A 21,140-nucleotide genomic window follows, 5' to 3' on the forward strand; every position below is an offset into this window, starting at 1 on the left:
CCCAACGAGTCTTTTAGCAGATCTGATATATTCCAGATTCTTATGATAGGTCCATACTATAAAAGGAACCCCCGACCCTTCTAACCAGTGATGCCATTCTTCCAATGCAAGCTTGACCGCCAACAATTCCCTGTTGCCAATGTCATAATTGCTTTTGGCTGGTGATAAGCAATGGGAATAAAACGTGCATGGGTGAATCTTGTCTTCCGAGGAAGAGCGCTGGGAGAGAACCGCACCTACCTCCACCTCTGACGCATCCACCTCCACCACGAACTGACGTGATGGATAAGGGGCCACAAGAATGGGAGCCGAAACGAAGCGGCTCTTTAGTTATGAAGATGTAGTTTCAGCTACACCAGACCATCTGAACGTCGTTCTTGGGGAGGTCAACGCTGTCAGAGTCGTGGCTAGTTGGCTGAAATTATGAATGAAATGTCTGTAAAAATAGGCAAACCCCAGAAACCTCTGCAGGGCCTTGTGGGAATCAGGGCTTGGCCAATCCACCACAGCCTTAATCTTGTCGGGGTTCATGCGCATCCCCTCGGACGACACAATGTACCCCAAAAATGGAACTGACTGTGCGTGAAAAACGCACATGTTCCTGGAGATAAAGAAAGGAACAGTATGAAAACAGTAAGAAAATATCAGTATGTCATCCAGGTAGACATAAATGAACTGATCTACCATGTCTCTCAGCACATCATTGACTAGTACTTGGAAGACAGCAGGGGAGTTGGACAGCCCGAAAGACATTACCAAATATTCAAAAGGGCCACGGGGGGTATCAAATGCTGTCTTCCATTCTTCCAAGAATCCTGCCCCCGCTGGAGAAGAGGAAGGGAGGATGAACTCAGAAGCCAGCGAATCAGAAATATATTTCTCCATAGCCTCCCTTACGTACCTGGCATTAGGTCTATAACACAGTCATAGGGACGATGGGGAGGAAGAGAAGCAGCCCGGGACTTACTAAACACTTCCTTCAGGTCGAGGTACTCCTTGGGCACGTTAGACAAATCCACCGTCTCCTCCTGAAACACAGAACTAGACACTGGCGAATGAGCAGACACAACACAAGAGGCATGGCACTGATTACTCCAGGTGGAAACGGAGCCTTGGCCCCAGTCCACCCTGGGGTTGTGTTTGATAAGGCAGGGGTGCCTGAGAACTATGGGGCTGAGGGGAGTGTCAGTGAGGAGGAATTCCAGTGTTTCAGTGTGGTTACCCGCTACCTTCAACGTGATGGGATCTGTGGTGTGCGTGATGTTGGGTAATCTCTGACCATTGAGAGCGTGAACTGCAATGGGTTTGTGGAGTGAAGTGATGGGGATGCGGAGGTGATTGGCCAATGAGAAGTCCATGAAATTACCCTCCACTCCGGAATCCACCAGGGCTTGGCAGTCGTGAGAACCGGTTTCCCATTGCAATCTTCCCGGAAGGAGAGTCTCGGACGAGGATTTCCCCAATGCTGCTCCACCCGACAGTAGCCTCCTCCCTACTGCCGGGGTTTGGTCTTTTAGCGGACAGCGATTTAGGAAATGTCCTGCCGCGCCGCAATAAAGACATAGTCCCTCAGTTCGTCGACGCTCCCTCTCCTCCTGGGAAAGCCGAGCTCTACCCACCTGCATGGGCTCGGGATCGCTGGATGGACTGACCGTGTCTTCGGCGAGGAAGCCCAATGGCTCGAGTTGTCTTCTGGCTCGGGAGCGCTGTTCTACTCTACTCAATACTTTTTACAACGAGTATTTGAGAAAAACATTTATTTCATAATGATATTTCCCCCCATTTTAAATTCTTATTATCCAATGAAAGGATACCTTTTTGTGAATTTTTTTAATAAAAAATCAAAAGGATTAACAATGCAGATGAATTTTCACAGACTTCTTTGATCATATTTACCAAGGGGGGCAATATTTTTGGCCACAACTGTATATATAAAGTGTTCATATTGTTACCTATTTAAAAATGTATTATTATCTATTAAAACATTTTCATAATGTCACACTCGCTGATGGGAGATAGAGTGCACAACGCATGAGTTAACTAATAAACAGTCAGGAAATCCAGGAAGATAGGCAACCAATGCAGTGTACACAAACAATAACCGGCAACTGAGATATCTAAACAAGGAGTGTATACACAAATGTGAGAGTGGAACTAATGACTTAATTAACTGGACACAGGTGAACACATTGAACTAATCAAGGGAATTAAGGAAAACTAGGTCAAGGAACAAAACTAAACAGGAGAACAGAAAATTAAAGAAACACAACCAAATTATAATAGTTATCTTCCATTAACGGAACATAACTATGACACATACAATTTTTTTTTTTCATTTTATTTATTTATATAGTTAGTTAGTTAGTTAGTTAGTTATTGACATTTTAATTTTAATTTATGTTTTAGTCCCTTTTTAAATATTGAGTAATTTTATTTTATTTAATGTAGTTTTGTAGTTCAACATTTTAACTTTTAACAGTATTTAGGACTATATTTTATTTTATTTCAGATTTATTTTAATTCACAACAACTATTTTCATTTTTTTACATCTTAAAATGAATATTTAATTTATAATAATAATATCTTAATATATTATTATTTATTTATTTTTTACTTCAGAACAAAAACATAATGATTCCACATCTAATTATATGGTTTTAATAATTCAAAATTATAAATTTTGAGAGATTTACAAATCCGCAGTGGTCACCATGCAACAAAGGGTTAAATGACAAAAATGCTAAATAGTAACTTTCCACTAGTGGAGACTTATTGACTGCAAACTTTTGCATAAAGATGCAGATGATTTATACCTCTTGACTAAAACTGTTTTGCATGTTTTGAAAAATCATATTTATATTCATGGATGTGCAGAGTTCCTCAGAGGCAGGGGCTCAAATGTAAAAAGAGGCATCTACACATGGAGTAATTCCGTATATACTATAATTACTATAGTAAAGTTACATTATATGCATAGGCTTCATTTAACCAACTATAGTTTCATCAAACGGTAAGGATATAAATGTGCAGTAAGTAAATAATAGTAAACACTACTCACAACTAATGCGACTTTTTCCATAAAAAAAAAAAGTAGACTGTGGCTATGTAGTTTTCAGCTGATTTATGAATAAGAATGGGAAAATACCGCTTCACTTCACATTGTCCAATGAAATTTGAGCTTGTTTAAGACGCACACAATATAGAGCAGTGCAATCGCAACAATGTCTCACACTGACAGATATAAATAAAAATAAAATAGTTTTTAGGATTTGAGCCAATTGTTTCTGTTTTGTACACACAAGTGTTACAGCATTTTTTTTTTTTTTTGATCACACTAAGGCTATTGTTTGTTTAATCTTGAGGCCCCAAAGCACCCCCCTTTCCACGTGTATGTTTATTTGATGTTCAGCTTTTGAATTCAGTTAAGTTCACCATTTAAATCCTTGATTCACTCCAAATGTTCTTACTATCAGCCCACTCATGGTTTCTCAGTTAATAACGAGTCTTGAACAAATCATCTGACCTGTTTTGTGGACTGATTTAGATGATTCTTAAAAAAAAAAAAAAACTGACACAAAAGAACAATTTGTTGCATGGCTAAACAGGAAAAATTCTTGCACGACCAAAAAATATATGTTTTTAAATGGAAGTCTGTTGTCTCAAAGTTATTTGTTTTTTCAGTAGTTCATGTGGAGGAGAATCACACTGTTCGTATTGTATTAAACAACCTGCTTCTGGAGCTGAATGTGTCATTTTATTTGGAAAATATATGTTCAAAACATCATATTTCTAATAAGTTGAAAAAGTCAGACATTAATCAAAGAGTATTTCTCTTTCTTTAAAAGAGAAACCCAATTATTAATATTAAATATGTTTGTTAGTTCTTTTAATAGTTGGCATTTCATTTGCTGTAGTTTGTTTGTTTAAATGGCTTTTTCTCATTATTGTATATAATTATTTATTGGCATTTTTCCCACGTTGGGCAATTCGGGCACTGTGGACTATTAGAAATTAAACTATTTCATTAAATGTGCAACAGTGGATATACTGTACATGCATCAAAAGAATCTCTCACGAACAAATGGAATCTCCTTGTCTTGCTAATTTGATGTATCATATATACACAAAGTTTTATACTTTTTGCATAATTTGACAAAATTACAACAAGCTGTGATATTTACTGTCTTTTTATTTTTTTTTTTGGCTACTGAATTTAATTCTTTTTTATCTGTTCATAATCATATCTATCATAAACAGCCACATTTAAACACTCTTATATAGAGAATTCATTTATCTCAACCTTTTTTGAATGAGTAAACCCAGGCATGAATCTCCTAATACTGTGGACAGTGAAGTTCACTCTGCTCTCTCTCTCTCTCTCTCTCTCTGCAGGTGTGTATGCAACATTGATTGCTCCCACATCAGTTTTAATCCAGTCTGTGCATCAGACGGCCGTTCCTATGACAACCCCTGCCAGGTGAAAGAGGTGTCATGTCAGAAGCAGGAGAGGATTGAGGTCAAATACCTCGGACATTGTAAGGGTCAGTCTCAACTCTCAATCTATTAAACACAAATGTGTTCACCTCTGCTCCAGCCTGACAGTCTAATCACAGTCTTTCTGCTCACAATCTGAGGTCATGAGAAAATTTTACCCTCACCAACTGCTGATGCTTTTGGTTACATATGACTATATACTGTAGCCAAGCAGATTCAAATAATCACAACATACAATTTTTAAATTACAAATATATTATCTGTATTTATTTATTTTTTTGACAGTTTGACCCAACCCAGTTAAAGTCATAAATGAAGAGCTCATGATCATAATTTCTGTATCCAATGTTTTATCCCACATACATCCAACCCCATACAGCACTTTTTGATGCATTTTAAGCTCATTTTGAATTAAGAAATCTAAAAGAGATGTGTTGCCACTGAGCATTTGATGACAAAGGACAAATTAAAATGATAAAAAGTTACAGTAAAGTTACATTGTTACAAAAAATATTTCTATAGTTCTTTTGAACCTTCTATTCATCAAAAGAATCCTGAAATAAATAAATCACAGTTTCCAAAAATATTAAGCAGCACAGCTATTTTCAACATTGATAATAAGAAATGTTTCTTGAGCAGCAAATCAGCATATTAGAATGATTTCTAAAGGATCATGTGACACTGAAGGCTGAAATTCAGCTTTGCATCTCTGTAATAAATTGAATTTTATTGTATATGAAAATAGAAAACAGTTATTTTAAATTGCAATAATATTTTAGAATATTACTGTTTTTACTGTATTTTTGAACAAATAAATGCAACCTTGGTGAGAATATTAAACTAAAAATCTTACAGACCCAAACTTTTGAACAGTAGAGTAGGTCAGTGTGTTATTTGTGTCTTTTTAAAACACATAAAATGTTTTAATTCATTACGTTTCCCATTTATGGAAAGAAAGCAAAATAATAACATTTTAGCAGCAGTACTGCGGAAATTGAACATTTTAATTAAATTCTAATATAATTAGATTGCAAAAAATACTTTACTTTTTGTTAAAAGTCCCTTTGGGATTTGATTTATATATACATTTTCCATTAAAGTTTTCTTAAAGAAATGTTTTCCTTAATTTTTTGGTAAATGAGAGCCAGGCTGAATTTTCAAGTACTACTGATTTCAAATACACAAAAAGTGTTCATTGCATTAAATGAAAAGGCAGCCAACATAAATGTTAACAGCTCTAAGAACAAAGTGTCACTCTTTTTGTGTGATAAACAGAGCAGTGTGAAAGAGCATACTGAAACCAGTGAGTCTCTGGAGAACTAGCCTGCTTTATGTGTCCTCAACAGGCCACCGTACCCTGATACCTCCCAGTGTGTGTGACAGATTGACTGAGTGCTGTGACCTGCTTCATAAACCGTGTCATGAGAGAGTTTGAGAGTGAGAGAGAGAGAGATAAGAAAAGAAAGAAATAAAGATTGTGATTAATTGAGTAAACAGAGGAGGGTGTGGTGTCACTGCTGTATCATTGATCCCTCCATTGACTTACACGGATACCCTTCAAATGTGCTCTTACACACACACATACACACAGTTACATTCTTGTCACCATTTAGAGATGAAACACTGTCGTACATGGTCTTTTAAAGGGCTAGTTCATCGAAATATTACGATTCTGTCATCATTTACCCACCTTTATAGTGCAAAGTCTATATAATTTTAGAACGGTCTGTGAGGACAGACAGCAATTGAAGACCTAATTGTCTGCTGAATTGGTTTTCTTTTTGACACAGCTCTCAAATTCATTTGCATACACATATAGAGTCCTGCAGGAACGAGTCCTTAAACCTGGAAACAAGTTTGCATTTTTGAACTTCCAGTTGTCAGAATCATTGTGGTGGTGATGTTGAAGTCATACAACCATCGTTTATAGACTACCATTTGTGTGTTACCTCTGGCAGTTGTATTTAGATTTCAAAATATTGAATACAATTCAAAATAATTCACAAAGTTCAGTTCATTTGTGAATCCTAATGGCTTTTCTGAAGAAAACCAAGGTGATGATAACTTTTAGGTTGGCCTAATTCATTAATTAATGACAATTCATGTTAACAGAGCCAGGCACCGAAACTGTTGTGAATCTGTCAACCCGTATCCCTCTGTAACTGGCACAGATTTTCAGAAAATTACCATCATTTGACAAGTAATTTACAGACAGTTACATATGTATTCCTAGCATTTTATGTAAGCCTTGTTAATCAAATAACAAGGAATGTTATAGTCAGTGTTGGGGAGTAACTTGTTACATGTAACAGCGTTACGTAATTTAATTACAAAATAAATGTAACTGTAATCAGTTACAATTACTAAGAAAAAAATGTGTAATTAGATTCCAGTTACTTATGAAAATGTTAATGATTACAAAGGGGATTACATTTGAATATTTACACACATCCACATCCAGATTTAACTGATGTCTTTCCCAAATTGCACTGAGACATACGGCCCTATAATTTACGCGATGTGGAAAACACAATTTGGTTCCAGTCATAAAAACGGAATTCCCATAGCCTAACGCGGACAGAATATGCCACATTTTGGATGAATAAATCAATAGTAGGTTAGTACACTTGAATCAAAACATGATATGGACTAGTGTCTGTGAATATTAAGCCGCAAAAAGATAATATATGAATCCTGCACGTTCTGCATGTCTGTGGAAATCAGGTGAGGACTGGACATTGGGGAGAACCGGGACAATTCCCCATGGCCTGGCAGCCGATTTGGCCCTCTATTTTAATATTGTTATTGTATAATTTCCTGCCGAATGTACTATATAGATTATTTCCGAATCCACCATTCGATAATTAAATCTCTAATAAATCATGAATTGGTTAGTCGTGACTCGCGCACTCTACGCCCCTCCGCCAAACGGTTTGGATAAGAGTCATCAATGCAAGAGAGAGAATAGAGTGGACTGTTGAAGCGCACAGCTGGAGCAGAGAAGCAAAACTACTGCAGGGTTTCAAGTGCAGGTTAGTTTCATCTGTAAAGTAGCTGTTGTAGTTTTTTTTTTGTTAACTTAGTCAAGCAGCAGCAGCAGCCCATTGCAGTCATCACTCAAAATACTGTATAAAGGACATCATTATTATCTATTGTAATGTTACAGTAATTTAGCAGACAAATAATCATATTTTATAAAAGGTTTAAAGGGGGCTAGTGCAGACCAAACACAACCCTTGCGAAAGTGAATGTATGGTATGACATGGTAACCACAAATTAACCATGTTTTTTGCTACACTAACCATAGTTTAACCATGGAATTTGTAGTAAAAAATTAATACAAATGGTAATTCATTTGGCAAAAAAATTTTTTTTACTGTACTTGGTTACAAAGCATGGTAAAAGTCAAATAAAAATCTTGAGTATTAAAGTCATGAGAGAAATATTTATCAGGGCAAAATAAAGAGACTGAAGAGGAAAAAGGAAGTGAAGGTGCAGTTCAGGAGATAACGGTTTAATTATTTTGCATGTCCCCCAACCTTTTAAAAGGATTTAAATATTTTTTATGTGAGGTCCATACAAAAATAGGGTTGTCCATGTTTCAGAATGTGTTGTGGGTGTGAGATTTCCCAGCCTAATTTTTTTCCCCAGCCCTTTGTGTGAATTAATGGCACATACATGCAGTTTCATTTACTACGCATAGGCCTACTGATGCTAGCAGTGTTTTCAGCCTCTGCTGCCTCAATATATGAGTACATGAACACAAACATACTCTCTAGAACTGCTCTGAGTCACTCCATGAGTATTTGACTAATTTGAGAAAACTATCATCATATCATATACAAAGAGACAGCAATGTTTCAAAAAGACAAGTAAGGTTAACCTGAAAAGTAATCAAAAGTAATCAGTTACATTACTTTAATAAAGTAATTAAAAGTTACACTACTATTACATTTTAAACAGGGTAACTTGTAATCTGTAACCTATTACATTTCCAAAGTAACCTTCCCAACACTGGTTATAGTAGTCTTAATATTTAGCCAGTCATCAAACTCATTCTGTCAGATGTCTATATTATATATATAATGAAACTTTTGAATCCTTAATGGATGTTTTGAAGAGTGAAGTGAAGAGAATTTTCAAAAAAAAATTAATCAAATATGTTGCTTCAACAAAAGTGCATCAAGAAGTTGTTTGCCGAATTGCAAACAAATGCCCATGGTGATTGATGTTAATTTGTCACTGTGCCACTGATGTTTGCAATGGTTGAGTGGATCTTTTTATGCACTTTTATAACTATTTTATGCCACTTTCATGATTTCATCGCAAACCGGCCCTTCACAAGATCTAACCTGACAACATAAACCTGACTGCCAAATTACAGTCTCTCTCTCTCTTGTTCGGGTGTTTTTAGAGGAGAAAGACCAGGTGAGCGAGGTACCGTGGGGTCTTTACATCCCATGTCCAGAGCGTTACAAGAACTACTGTGTCCACGGAGAGTGCGAGTATCCTAGCAACCTCTCACCCCCCACCTGCAGGTAACCGCACCACACGGCACACACAACATATCGAACTCTTCCTTCTCTCTCCCATGCGCCCACAGACTCTTTAAAGGACACTGTGAGATTGATTTTGGAGAAGCAGTGAGAAGACAAAAGCAGGGGAGAGAACGAGAAATGAGAGAAGATGAGAAATGATGAAAGATGTGCAAGAAAAAATGTGAAGGAAAGAGAAAAAGAGAAGATAAATTGTGTGTGTGCCTCCCCCTGAAAAATGACTAATTCCTACAAGCTGTGTGTGTGTGTGAGTGTGTGCCGGCAGGCAGGTGTCCCTTTAACTGCCTCTTCTGAGAGGTCGAGGCTCTAATTAAACAAGACTGTGTTTTTCCCAGTGTGCACCAGCTCCCCGCTGCACACTCACTCACCCCAGCCACCCACCCAAACACACACACACTTCCATTGCTTTATTTTGTACCTATAAACACTAAATGCCTAATTATCCACAAACAGTGGCATCAACATCCTACTGCCATTTGATTACACACATTCTTTCCCTGCCCACTACCATCACCTAATGAGAGTAGTTATCGATTATTGTATGCCCATCTTTTCTTTGCTTTAAACTCTAACATTGTTCGATCTTATCCATGTGTGTGTTTTTCAGTTGCCATTCAGGCTTCATTGGGCCGCAGTGTGACAGGAAGGATTATAATGTGATGTATGTGGTACCTGGTTCAGAAAAGACTTACATTCTGATCGCATCCATCATTGGAGTTCTGCAAGTGGCCATTATCTGCCTCTTAGTGCTTTGTATCACACGGTGAGTTTAAAAACACAAATTCCACTCAGATTTCAAGCTTTCTCGAAACTGCACAGCCATGCACTTCATAGGTTGGTCAATGTGCACAATCCAACAGTTGGGGCAAAAAGCAGGAATATCAGAGCTAAAGACATAGACAGTGCTTCGAATGGTGTCTGTTTTCATTTGAATACTTTTTTTTTCAGTATGAAACTGAAGCTGTAAAATGTTAAGTATTAATCTGCAGACAGCACAGAGTTTTCAAGTACACAAGAATCTGCATTTATGGAAGCTCTAAAAGGCCACACAATATAATTTTTTCTGTCTTGCCTTTATTTTGCCTTTATTTTCATTTATTTTACAAACATTTTATGTGAGCATTGAAAAACATTTATAAAAAAAACAGTGTAGGGTTCAGTCACAGCTTTGTTGATTATAATGGGACGGGGAGTGTTCCAGTGTTGTCGCATTGCACACATCTTCTATATAATTTATTCAAAATTCAACAGTTTTGTTTTTCCTGCTGCTGAGAAGGACGGTGTGATTGTCTGATGCATAAAACAGCAAATAAATTCAGTAACACTTATCAGCTTGATCTAGTTGTGAAGCCAACACAAATAAATACTATAGCATGCAGTTGCAGACACACAAGTTTATAAATCTGATTTCTGAAATCAGAATAACTCTGATTGCAATATCCAGAGAACTACTCAACAGTTGCTAATAACAATCAAATGATGAAACTTGACACGCACATTTACAGTCATGAAGGGAAAGGTGTTTCAAAAGTGCACAGTGTTCACTGCAGTGCCCTCTTTCACCTTACAGCACGTAACCAGTTTCTATAGCAACACACTTTCTAACTGCAGCAATGACTTACGAACGTCTTTCTCTCATCTGTCTCCGCTTACGTTCTCCCCCTTTAATTTTCTCAAGTCCTGTCTTTCACTGTCTCGCACTCTTGCTCTCCTCTGTCCGTTGATGTCTTTGGCTCTCTGCGTTTCTGTCTAGCTAATCAAAGATGCTCAGACTGAAGCACTTTTAATCAAACACACTCCTGCAAGGGCGCAGAGTTGGTGTAGTGATTAGGTGATTGTAATGATTCTCTGATGTGCATTGCATGCAGAGTGTAAGAACTACAGGGAGGTAGCTAAAGTAATGGTTCAGAGTAGTGTTGTCAAAAGACCCGGTACTTCGGTACCAAGTCGGTACTAAAAAAATTTAAATGTGACGGTACCAGGTTTCTTTAAGTACCGGTAGTACCGAGGTCCCGTTCAAACCCGGTTCAGCGCTATGATTTCCGCGAAGCAGAAAACGAGGACGGAATCTCAAAATCCAGTCATGAAAATGAAACTTGCATTTTGATATGGACAGTCATGGAATTTGTCAAAGTTCGTATAAATTAATCGAATCAAATCTCCATATGGACCAGTATCTGTAAATGTTAAGCCGCAAAAGTTGTTTGAAATATGAATCCGTGTTCTGCGCGTCTCTGTGGAGAGACACCCTTCGCTGCAGACTGTAGCGCAGTGATGTCACGTACGTATGTCATGTATGTACGTAGCGTATGTGTTTACCGCGCATGCGCTTGTAATTTGCATTGCGTGATGACATTAGTTGTTTTCGCGTCGTGCGTGCATTAAAACGATGCGCATACTTAAAAGAAAACTCTAATAAAATGTTAAAGTATTAAAGAACATTAAGGTGTAAAAAAGACGGGGAAAACAACCATGTTTAACCATGTTTCATTTGAGGTAAAATTATACGGAAGTAAAGTTTATTCTGTAATATCTGTGTAGTATCTTACGTACAATATATTAACATTCTGTTGCACTTTACTTCACTGTGTATATTGTAATATTACACTTCAATGGCACCTTATATTTCTTATTGAGCTAGTCAAAATTACAACAGATAAAGTACAGTCGTCGGCTCTAATAGTGCAGATGGTAAAACGTGTGTTGTTCACAATATGATGCAATCGATCCGGTCCGAATCTGCCTTTTTTCCCCTACATTTTCAAATTTCAAATCACATCAGAAAAGCATTTATTTTAAATAAAAACGAAAGAAATAATCAAACAGTTTTGAGGGAGGGCTTTATTGTCCAAATATGCTGGCATCCTATTAATAATAATTTACACTCAGTCATTATTGCATACTGTTTTATAATGTACTACAATACTGAGGTGCAAATAATTGCCACTATTTGCAATAAGTAATATAAATAGCAGAAAATCCTGCCCTTTTAACATAGTGTACTGTAAATAGAATCTATAGCCATTTGCACTAAGTGTAAATAGCCACTGCCTTTCTTATTTTAATCTTGCCTTGGCTATGGTTCTTGTCTATCTATTTTTTAACTAGAAATTTGGACATTTTTCTTTTGCTTTGGCAATTCTGCATGTGAAACATTTAAGTCAATAAAGTAGTTTTAAGTTCAGTTGACTACATACAGTATATTTTCAGTGTCTACATCCCATTTTATGCAAGGTGCCTCCAAAAGCAAACAAACTGATGACAGTGATCTTTTTTTATTTATTTCAAAAAACAAAATAGAAAATATAATTGTATATACAAATATAGATTAAGACTATAGACATGACACAAGAAAAAAATATCTGAAATTCACCTCCATCACTGATAAAACAATAAGTCAAGCAGTAGTCCTCAAATTCTTTGAATGAATCAAACCCACACATGACTCTCCTCCTGCGATTCCTCACACAGCCAGGTGGACAGTCTTTAAATATCTCACTGCACCGTACACACTGGGTCAGAGAACATGACGCCTGGAACTCAGGTTGTATTGTTCAGACAATGCACTCCAGTGCACGACACCTAATTTACATAAAAGAACAAACAATACTAAAGCGATATTAAATCATTTTGAAGAAAGGCAGAAGAGCCATACAAGGAAAATATTTTAAATGTATTTTTAAATATATTATAGCATGGTGTTAGAAAAAGTGTTATTTGCTGTGTCTGTATAGATTGTAGATTTAATTTACCAGCATTAACATCAACTAAATTAATAAATTTTGTCAAGTCAAAATTTAGGTTGGCTTGGCTTGAGAAAGCATGGCCTGAAAGTTTGAAGTTTTTGTCAATTTGAAAATTTTACAGTTGAGGGCTATACAGTCTGTCAGATAATTACAGTACCCTAGCCACATGAAGTGAGTCTCTTCTCTGAATTTCTTCTCACTGACAATGTCCCCAAAATGTCATATTAAGATATATGAAGGTCAATTTAAGAGGTAACACTTTACAATAAGCTGTCATTGGTAAACACTAGTTAATGTATTAACATGAACTAACAATGAACAATACATGCATTACAGTATCTATTAATCTTTGATAATGTTAATGAAAAACATTACAAATATGATATTTTTTTGATGATGATGCAACCATCAATGGCATTACTTACATTAATAAAGTATTTCTGCTCTATTTTAATACATCTTTAATGGTTCATTTTAGGCGAAATAAGACTTTGAAAGACCAGCATTCGAATACTATATCATAAAACATGTCATAAATGTTTGAAATCGCACACATTTGCAATGGCACTCTCTATGATTATGACCAAAGCATTATTACAATTAAAAGCAATTTTAAACACAAATTTTTAAGAAAACTAAAGTAATATCTCATATCCACCATACCTTACGAACATCCGGAAGTGAATGAACCTGGATATGCGCATTAATGACAGTCAGTACGGCGCACAATCGTATTTACGGTAAATACATATACGTTACTGCGCATGCGCGGTAAACACACGTCACGTACATACGTGACGTACATATGTGTCGTACATGCGTGACGTCGGCGCGCTACAGTCTGCAGCGAGGAGTACTTGTGTCAATTAATGAATGGCAGAGACATGCGGGTTTGCTTACTACATAGACTGAAGCGCATGACGCTTGCATTAATTTCAGCATCTGAGCTTCAGAGTTCTCCCTCCATCAAGCGATCTGTACTTTTCAGTTCATCTCAATGGACGCATAGCACACCTGTATTTGATGCTCTGTAAACTCTTTGTGAAGGCGCATGACTCGCCGTCGCCTTACTGATAGCGCTGTTTCTCACACATGCAAAAAGAGAGAGAGCGAGAGTCTTACCACGCTGAATCGACACGCTATATGTAAACTATTCTTTGTTGTCTTCTCCTGTCAAAATAATGGAGTTCATATAGAATTATTCATATTCATTTTCGAACAAGCATAAGACATACCGGTTTCTCCGGTAGTGGGCGGAGCTAATGAGCAAATGGCAATTTCATTGGCTGGCGCTGATCTTGTACCTTCCCTGTTTTGATTTCAGCAAATCAGTTTGACCGAACGCAGACAACGTGATTAATATTAATGAACCCAGCAGCTCATCAAATTCATAGTGCATTGTATATACATTAGTATGATAGTAGAATTAGTAGTAGTATTATCTTTTAATAATAATTAATAGGATCTATTACATTTTTTTTTACAGAAACCCTCAATGACCAAAAATATCTTAAGCATCACCACCAGTCTTAAGTTTAGTTAAAATGATAAATATGCATTCATTAGGCCTAAAAGTAAATTTTTACATAAAAGCATTGTGCTAGAAATATTACTATTATTTAGTAAAATGTATGTGATACTGCTACTACTGTTGAAAAATTTTATAAAACTTTATTTTTTAAAGAAATAAATCACAATATTTCCACCATGTTTAAATTTTAATAGCAAATCCCCTTTATTTACCAAAAATAAAATGTGTTTAAATTTCATAAATTAAAAGACAAATTAAATTTGGGTGAAACTTGTTTACTGTTTTTCATAATTATATAACTTGTAGAAAAACTTTAAATACAATTGTAAATGAGTATAAAGAATGGCATTGGTTTTATTTTTAGTGCTAAAAAGTTATTTTTTTTTATTAGCATATTTTTGTGTTTTGCTTTGGTACTGAAATTGGTACCGAGAACCGTGGATTTTCACTGGTATCGGTACCGAATACTGAAACTTTGATACCGTGACAACACTAGTTCAGAGAGTGAAAATACAAAGAGTGAGGAAGGAACATCAGGCACTCTCTCATGAGTGATCATTCAGGATCTCTGACCTTTTAAAAGTGTACGGCGCACAGTACGGCTCGTCCATTTTTCCTCTGCTGTGCTTCTGTAGCGCTCCTTCTGTAAGCGATCTTTCTGAGGCCTCTGATTTATTATGGTTGTTTAGATTGTTGCTTTGTCCCATAACGAGGCTTCCTGGGATGCGCGGGGCTGTGGAATGGACCATGTTGTCACAATAGCTCTGTTGCATTTAGGGGGAAATTGCCACCTCACTTTCATATAATGGGCTTCGACTACAATCTATTTAATATAACTCTCCAAAAGTAGCCCTGCAGGATTCTAAAGGAAAGGGTTTATTGATTAAAGACAGTGAAAGGTTTGCCAAACAGACACAAGAAGGCAGCGATAATGCAGATTTTTTGGGATAACTTTTACCATTATAGTTTCAGAGGGTGTACATGTGGACTTAATAATCATCAAAAATGGGAGGGTGATAAAGGGCTTGAAAACGGGAAAAAAATTGGTTCACTCCAAGCAGAATCTATATTTTAACGTTTCTGTTCTGCGTTCCTCTGATATTATTACCATTCCGAAACCGGTTCGGGTGGAAGAAATACCGGTTAATAACGTTATTTAAAAAAAAAGAAAAAAGTATTATTTGCCCAATTAAAATAATAATAATATAATAATAAAGTAATAGCGTTTTCTTTACTCAAAAAGAAAAGGAAAAAAATAGAGATCTAATGCTTAGTCACAGCCAATAGTCTCCAGCACTATCATCTCTAGATTTTGGCCAAATGTAAGCTACTTAAAAAATTAAAAATTAAAAAAAAATCGATCAACACTTTAAAGACTAAGTATTTTTAAGATATTTAAGAATGTTTGCTGAATTGTTAAAAGAAAAAAAAACATTCTCAGATTGTGTTTTGAGAGTAAAAAAAAAAGAAAAAAAAAGTCGCGGCTCACGTCGCATTTTATTAGCCCTATTACTTCTGAAATAATAAAGGCTAAAATGCCTGTAGTCTAAAGCAAAATGTTTAAAAACATTATAAAAACAGTTATTAGTTTAGGCTATAAAAACGTAAATCCAAAAACAAATTAATCTAAGGTGAAGCTGATGGCTACCTCTCTCTTTCGGCACAAATCCAAATGTTTCCATGTTCCCGACATATCTGGATGCTAAAATGTTATTTAATATAAAGAATATAGAATAATAGTAAATGTATAATAAGTAACGCTGTATATGCGTCCGAAAGTTGGACTCCAAATTTCATTCTAATAATTATTTTGAGGTTAATATAGCAAATGAAAACTGTTCAGCTTCCAGGAAATTTGAGAAGCTCCGCTAGGCTATTTTAGTTCCCCTCACTCCACAACAAAATAATTTCAATTAACAGTATTTAGAAAAGAAAAAGAGTTAAAAATATAAGAAGCTATAGCAATATTAATGACAAACTAAATCTGATTAATTTAGGCTAAAACGAAACTGAAACCAGCGGGTCTCTCATTCGACACAAAATCAAGGTTTCCGTATTCGCGATGTATTTGAATGACAAATGATTATACAAAATAGCCTAGTGTTTATTATAGCCTAATGTTTGTAAACATTTTGTGTCTCCATCATGTCTATTTCTGAATGAATTTTTTTTTTTTCTCTAAAAAACGTATAGGCTATACAAGTTATATATATATATATATATATATATATATATATATATATATATATATATATATATGTCCAATGCCCCCGGCGAGTGGAGCTTCTCAAATTTGGGAATAATCAAAGGAGAGACGCGGTCCTCAGTTGGGCAGGAGAGGCTAAGCATGCTGGCGCCTGAGTGTCGAATGCATGCACCAATGTTGAGAAAAAAAGGCCCTTTTTGCGCTGCATCATCAGGCCTAATTTGGTTTTAATCCGGCCCTGAAAGCGGTTCATTGTCATTGAGACTTGCCTATGATGAGTTCACAGCTGAGCGGACATTTCACTCACTGGCTTCAGCATCATATTTGCATATGCCGGAGTCTACTGGAATTTCAAATATTAAATGGAAATATAAAATAACGTTATCGGCCATTTCAAATTTTCGATTCTGTTCGGAACTATAACATTTGATTTTGTTTCTGGTTCTGGTTCTGTTCCTGTCAAAATTTAGTTTGTTTCCGGTTTTCGTTTTCGTTCCTTGAACTGGTTCGGAGCCCTGGATACAACCCTCACTAAAAGAATGAAACAAAACCAAAAGTGGCATGATCTGGTCTGCCAAATCATATGGTGCAACCATAGACTGTAGAAAATTGAAGCCCCAGAATTATCCGCTGTGATTTGGAGCTAGAGTCTGAGAAGCAGTGATTATAAGGTGGATCCATGGTATCAAAGTCCCGCCCAAACTCCCGCACAACCAATAACATGCTCACAATCATAAAACCACACACTATTTTAGATAGCATCAATTAATTAGTTGTAAATAACTAATAACTTACTAGAAAAAACTAACACTTGAACATACAATAGTACAAATTACAGAAACCATCTTTGGGGGGAAAAAAATATTTGAAGAGTAATCGTTTTTTATTATATTTATTATTATTATTTATTTTGTTTGTTTGGTTCACATCCTATTAATTTACGTGGACAACACAGGATTTATGAAAGTTATATCATAGAGAGGACCCATGCAGAGACCCTCCTTATTGATCTTTGGTAATTAATAATTCATTACATTTGTAAAATAATAATAGTAATTCTTGATGGTGGCACCACATGACATGACATTTTTCAAATAAAATGGTTTACACTACCATTTAAAGGTTTGTAGCCGGTGTGATTTAAAACAGCTGAAATGAAAATTACTTAATATTGTTGGATTTTTTTTTTTTTTCAGCTGATGAATGATAGAAACATCCACTCAAAATCAGCCTGTTTTTAAATAGCTTGAGCATTTAAAGCATCAGACGTCAAAACTGCAGTGCACTTACAATAACGTATAATAACAGAACATTATCCTCAGTTGGTGTGGATGCTAAAATTGTGATCTTTATAGTTAGTTTGTTAGTTATAGTTATAGTTGTGCTTGGTATAAAAAGGCCTTTATGATGTTACAAAAACATCTATTTCAAATAAATAATGTTCTTTTGAACTTTCTATTTATCAGTGAATCCAGTTTCCACAAAAATATTAAGAAGCACAATTCTCCCATAAATGTGTTACATATCACTGATCATGAGAGAATCTCATGTGGTACATGGCTCAAAGTCAGGATAATTATGGTTCAAATATGCTGCAGTTTAAAAAAAATAAGCTTGTCTTTACATTGGAATTTCTCAAAAACATGCTGCTATTCTTGCTATAATTTCTATTAATTTTCTTAATTCACCCACCATTGGCTAGTGGGGCAAAAATTTTCATTTGAGGCTGTAAATCTAATGCTTTAAGACTTGGTAGCTGATTACTTTCTTCAACCTCTTCAGGCAGTGAGTTAAAGGTTCTCTTCACTGTGTAAAACATGATGTTTGCGAGCGAGAGGATGGAACTAATTAAAACAGGAACAGCTTTGGTCTGGTCAGGAATCAGTGTCCCCTGCGGACCCTGCTGCCTCCGAGCAGATTTAAGAGCTAGGGGCACACTCTGCCCTATGCAAAACATGACATTTAATAAAGCAACGAGGAAAATATAATAAAGATTCCCTGTGGTGGAAGATTTCCCCTGCTGAGCTGCTAGGGAAGAGAGAGAAGCTGTTAATGAGACAATTTGAACCACAGCAAGTGCCTGTCTGTCGCTATCTGATCTCCATCCGTCTCTCTCCATCCCCGTCTTTCTGTGCATTTTATATATTATGATTAGAGCTGTCAGTTTAACATATTAATGTAGTAAAATTAATTATTAAAAAAAACAACCTGTTAAAAATTGAACACGTTTAATCATGCCTACTGACCCCTATGTAGATTCTGTAATAAGGAACATAGATCAATAATATAATAATCACAGTCCTGTGTGAAAGTCTACCTCAGACAGATTGACAAAATGCAATTGCAAAATGGATTACTTTGTAAGCTGTAGGTCACTGGCAGGCTTTTTAATGATAGGGGGAAAAGGAAAAAGCAATATACTGATTCCTTAAGTTCTGTGAAAATAATGCTTTAAAACTTGGTAGGTTATTGGTTTCCTCAACCTGTATAGCCAATTAAAGTTAAAGGTTGTCTTCACTGTGTAAAACTTGATGTTTGAAAGTAAGAAGATGGAACTAATGAAAACAGGAACAACTTTGGTCTGGTCTGGAATCAGTGCCGTCTTCTTCATTGTCATTCTAAAGTCGGTACATTCTGGTCAGAAAGTTTATCATTTTAATATTGATAAATGTAGTTATTTGTGATTTAATTTGATTGCTTTAGTTGGATCGGATCTATTTTTTATTATTTTTTTTATAAAAGCTCCTGGTTTGCTGTGCTTGTTTGTTAATAATAATTTATTGTTGTTGCTATTATTAATATTATTATTATTATGACGATGATGATGCTGGTATCATGTTTATTTTACATAATATATTCATCAGTTCACATTTTACACCTTAAAGCCCCTCGTCAGACAGACAGTGATAATAATAATAATAAATTATTACTAAACAGAAATAAAATAAGTATTACTATTGCAGACTTTTCTGTTATGTTTATCAGTTAAGTATCATGTTTATAACATTTAATGATTTTTTTAAACCTTTACGTATCTCCTTTATTGACAACTGACAGTTATTATTATTATTGTTAATATTATTAAATAAAAATATTAAATGAATAGAAATTATTACTGCAATTGTAATATCCCCTTGTACAAAACAAGTGAATATATATATATATATATATATATATATATATATATATATATATATATATATATATACATACATATATACTGCAGACCAAGCTGCTCTGAGACTGAAAACATTGGATCATATAAAAAAGACGCTTCACATTGAAACATGCAACCCTATATAAATATATATATATATATATATATATATATATATATATATATATATATATATATATATATATATATTATTAAATATTATTTATTTATTTATATATAACAGACAGTATTTGCATTCTGATTTATTTTAATTAATTGTGAAGCCCTATTAAATCTAAGAATGAGGAACATAAACTTCTTTTTTTAGTTGTTTTGTTGTTGTTTTTTCTTGTTTCCAGAAGATGTCCACGTGGGAATCGGATAGCACGGCAGAAACAAAACGTTCCACACTTCAACTCTGAAAACACCCTGCGGGCCTCCACCAGACTCATCTGACGAACCCTTAAACACAGAGTGACATGTGCTAAAGACAGCAGAGAAAAGGCCCCGGGAAATTGTGGGAACATACCCCCCTCCTGACAGGTGTTGCTAGGTGTGTGTAAGAACTGAGACGGGACTCCTGACAGTGTGCAAACCTTATCGTCCCTCGATTCCTTGTGGATGCAAACAGGGGACAGCCTCATGGGACGGGCCTGCAGTGGTTTTTCCAACTGGCCTACAGGCTGGAGTCAGACACAGTGGGAAAGAGAGCAGGCGGTTAGCTTCATCAAAGCGTCAGAGCGTACAGCCAAAAACAGCCCTTCCCTGGGGTTGCAACAATCTGGAAAGAGAAGTGCTTGTGGAAGGATGGATGGATGGATGGATGGATGGATGGATGGATGGATGAATGGATGGATGGATGAATGGATGACTGGAGAGGTGTGCCACATGTTGCCTTGTATTTGTTGTCTATGACACCATCGAAGAAATGAGCTCTCCGGGGCTCTCTTTGGTTATGTATCATATATTTCCAATAGGTTAACATACTTGTGATGTTTTTCTTTGTTTTTATTCGCTGTAATGTAAATAAATAATTTATATCATGTGATTTGATGAATCATTGTGTATGACTTTGACTTCCACAATTTACAATAAGGTTTTATTACTTAACATGAACTAACAATGAACTATACTTCTACAGCATTTATTATTACTCTTGGGTAATCTCAACGTTTTCTAATACATTTTAGAAATTCTAACGTTTTATCTGTTAAATATTAATGCAACTTTATTAACTATCATTAACAAAGATTAATTAATGCTGAAAAAATTTCATTGCTCATTGTTAGCTCATATTAGCTAATACATTTACTAATGTTAAAATTGTAAAGTATTACCAAAAATAATTTCCTTAACTTGCCTTTATAGGGATGCACAACATATTGGTACCACATTGGTTATCAACTGATATTAAATATGTAATTATGCATGCTTATTTGCAATATTTTT

The 21,140-nt window shown here is 35.6% G+C and overlaps 1 protein-coding gene across 3 annotated transcripts in view; it reads left to right on the forward strand.

The window, feature by feature from the left end:
* The window catches only part of LOC132151367 (tomoregulin-2-like), a 69,235-nt gene extending 48,496 nt beyond the window's left edge, over positions 1–20,739 (forward strand). For 2 of the 3 annotated variants that reach the window (XM_059559475.1, XM_059559478.1), the window contains exons 6-9: positions 4,394–4,542; positions 8,910–9,033; positions 9,659–9,814; positions 20,051–20,739. In XM_059559475.1, coding sequence (XP_059415458.1) covers positions 4,394–4,542; positions 8,910–9,033; positions 9,659–9,814; positions 20,051–20,147 — 526 coding nt within the window. In that variant the 3' untranslated portion in view covers positions 20,148–20,739. The remainder of the gene's footprint in view (positions 1–4,393; positions 4,543–8,909; positions 9,034–9,658; positions 9,815–20,050) is intronic. The other variant, XM_059559476.1, reaches the window with a different exon arrangement.
* Positions 20,740–21,140: the final 401 nt, after the last annotated feature.

The sequence above is a fragment of the Carassius carassius genome, chromosome 10, assembly GCF_963082965.1.
Source record: "Carassius carassius chromosome 10, fCarCar2.1, whole genome shotgun sequence".
NCBI classification, from domain to species: Eukaryota; Metazoa; Chordata; class Actinopteri; order Cypriniformes; family Cyprinidae; genus Carassius; species Carassius carassius.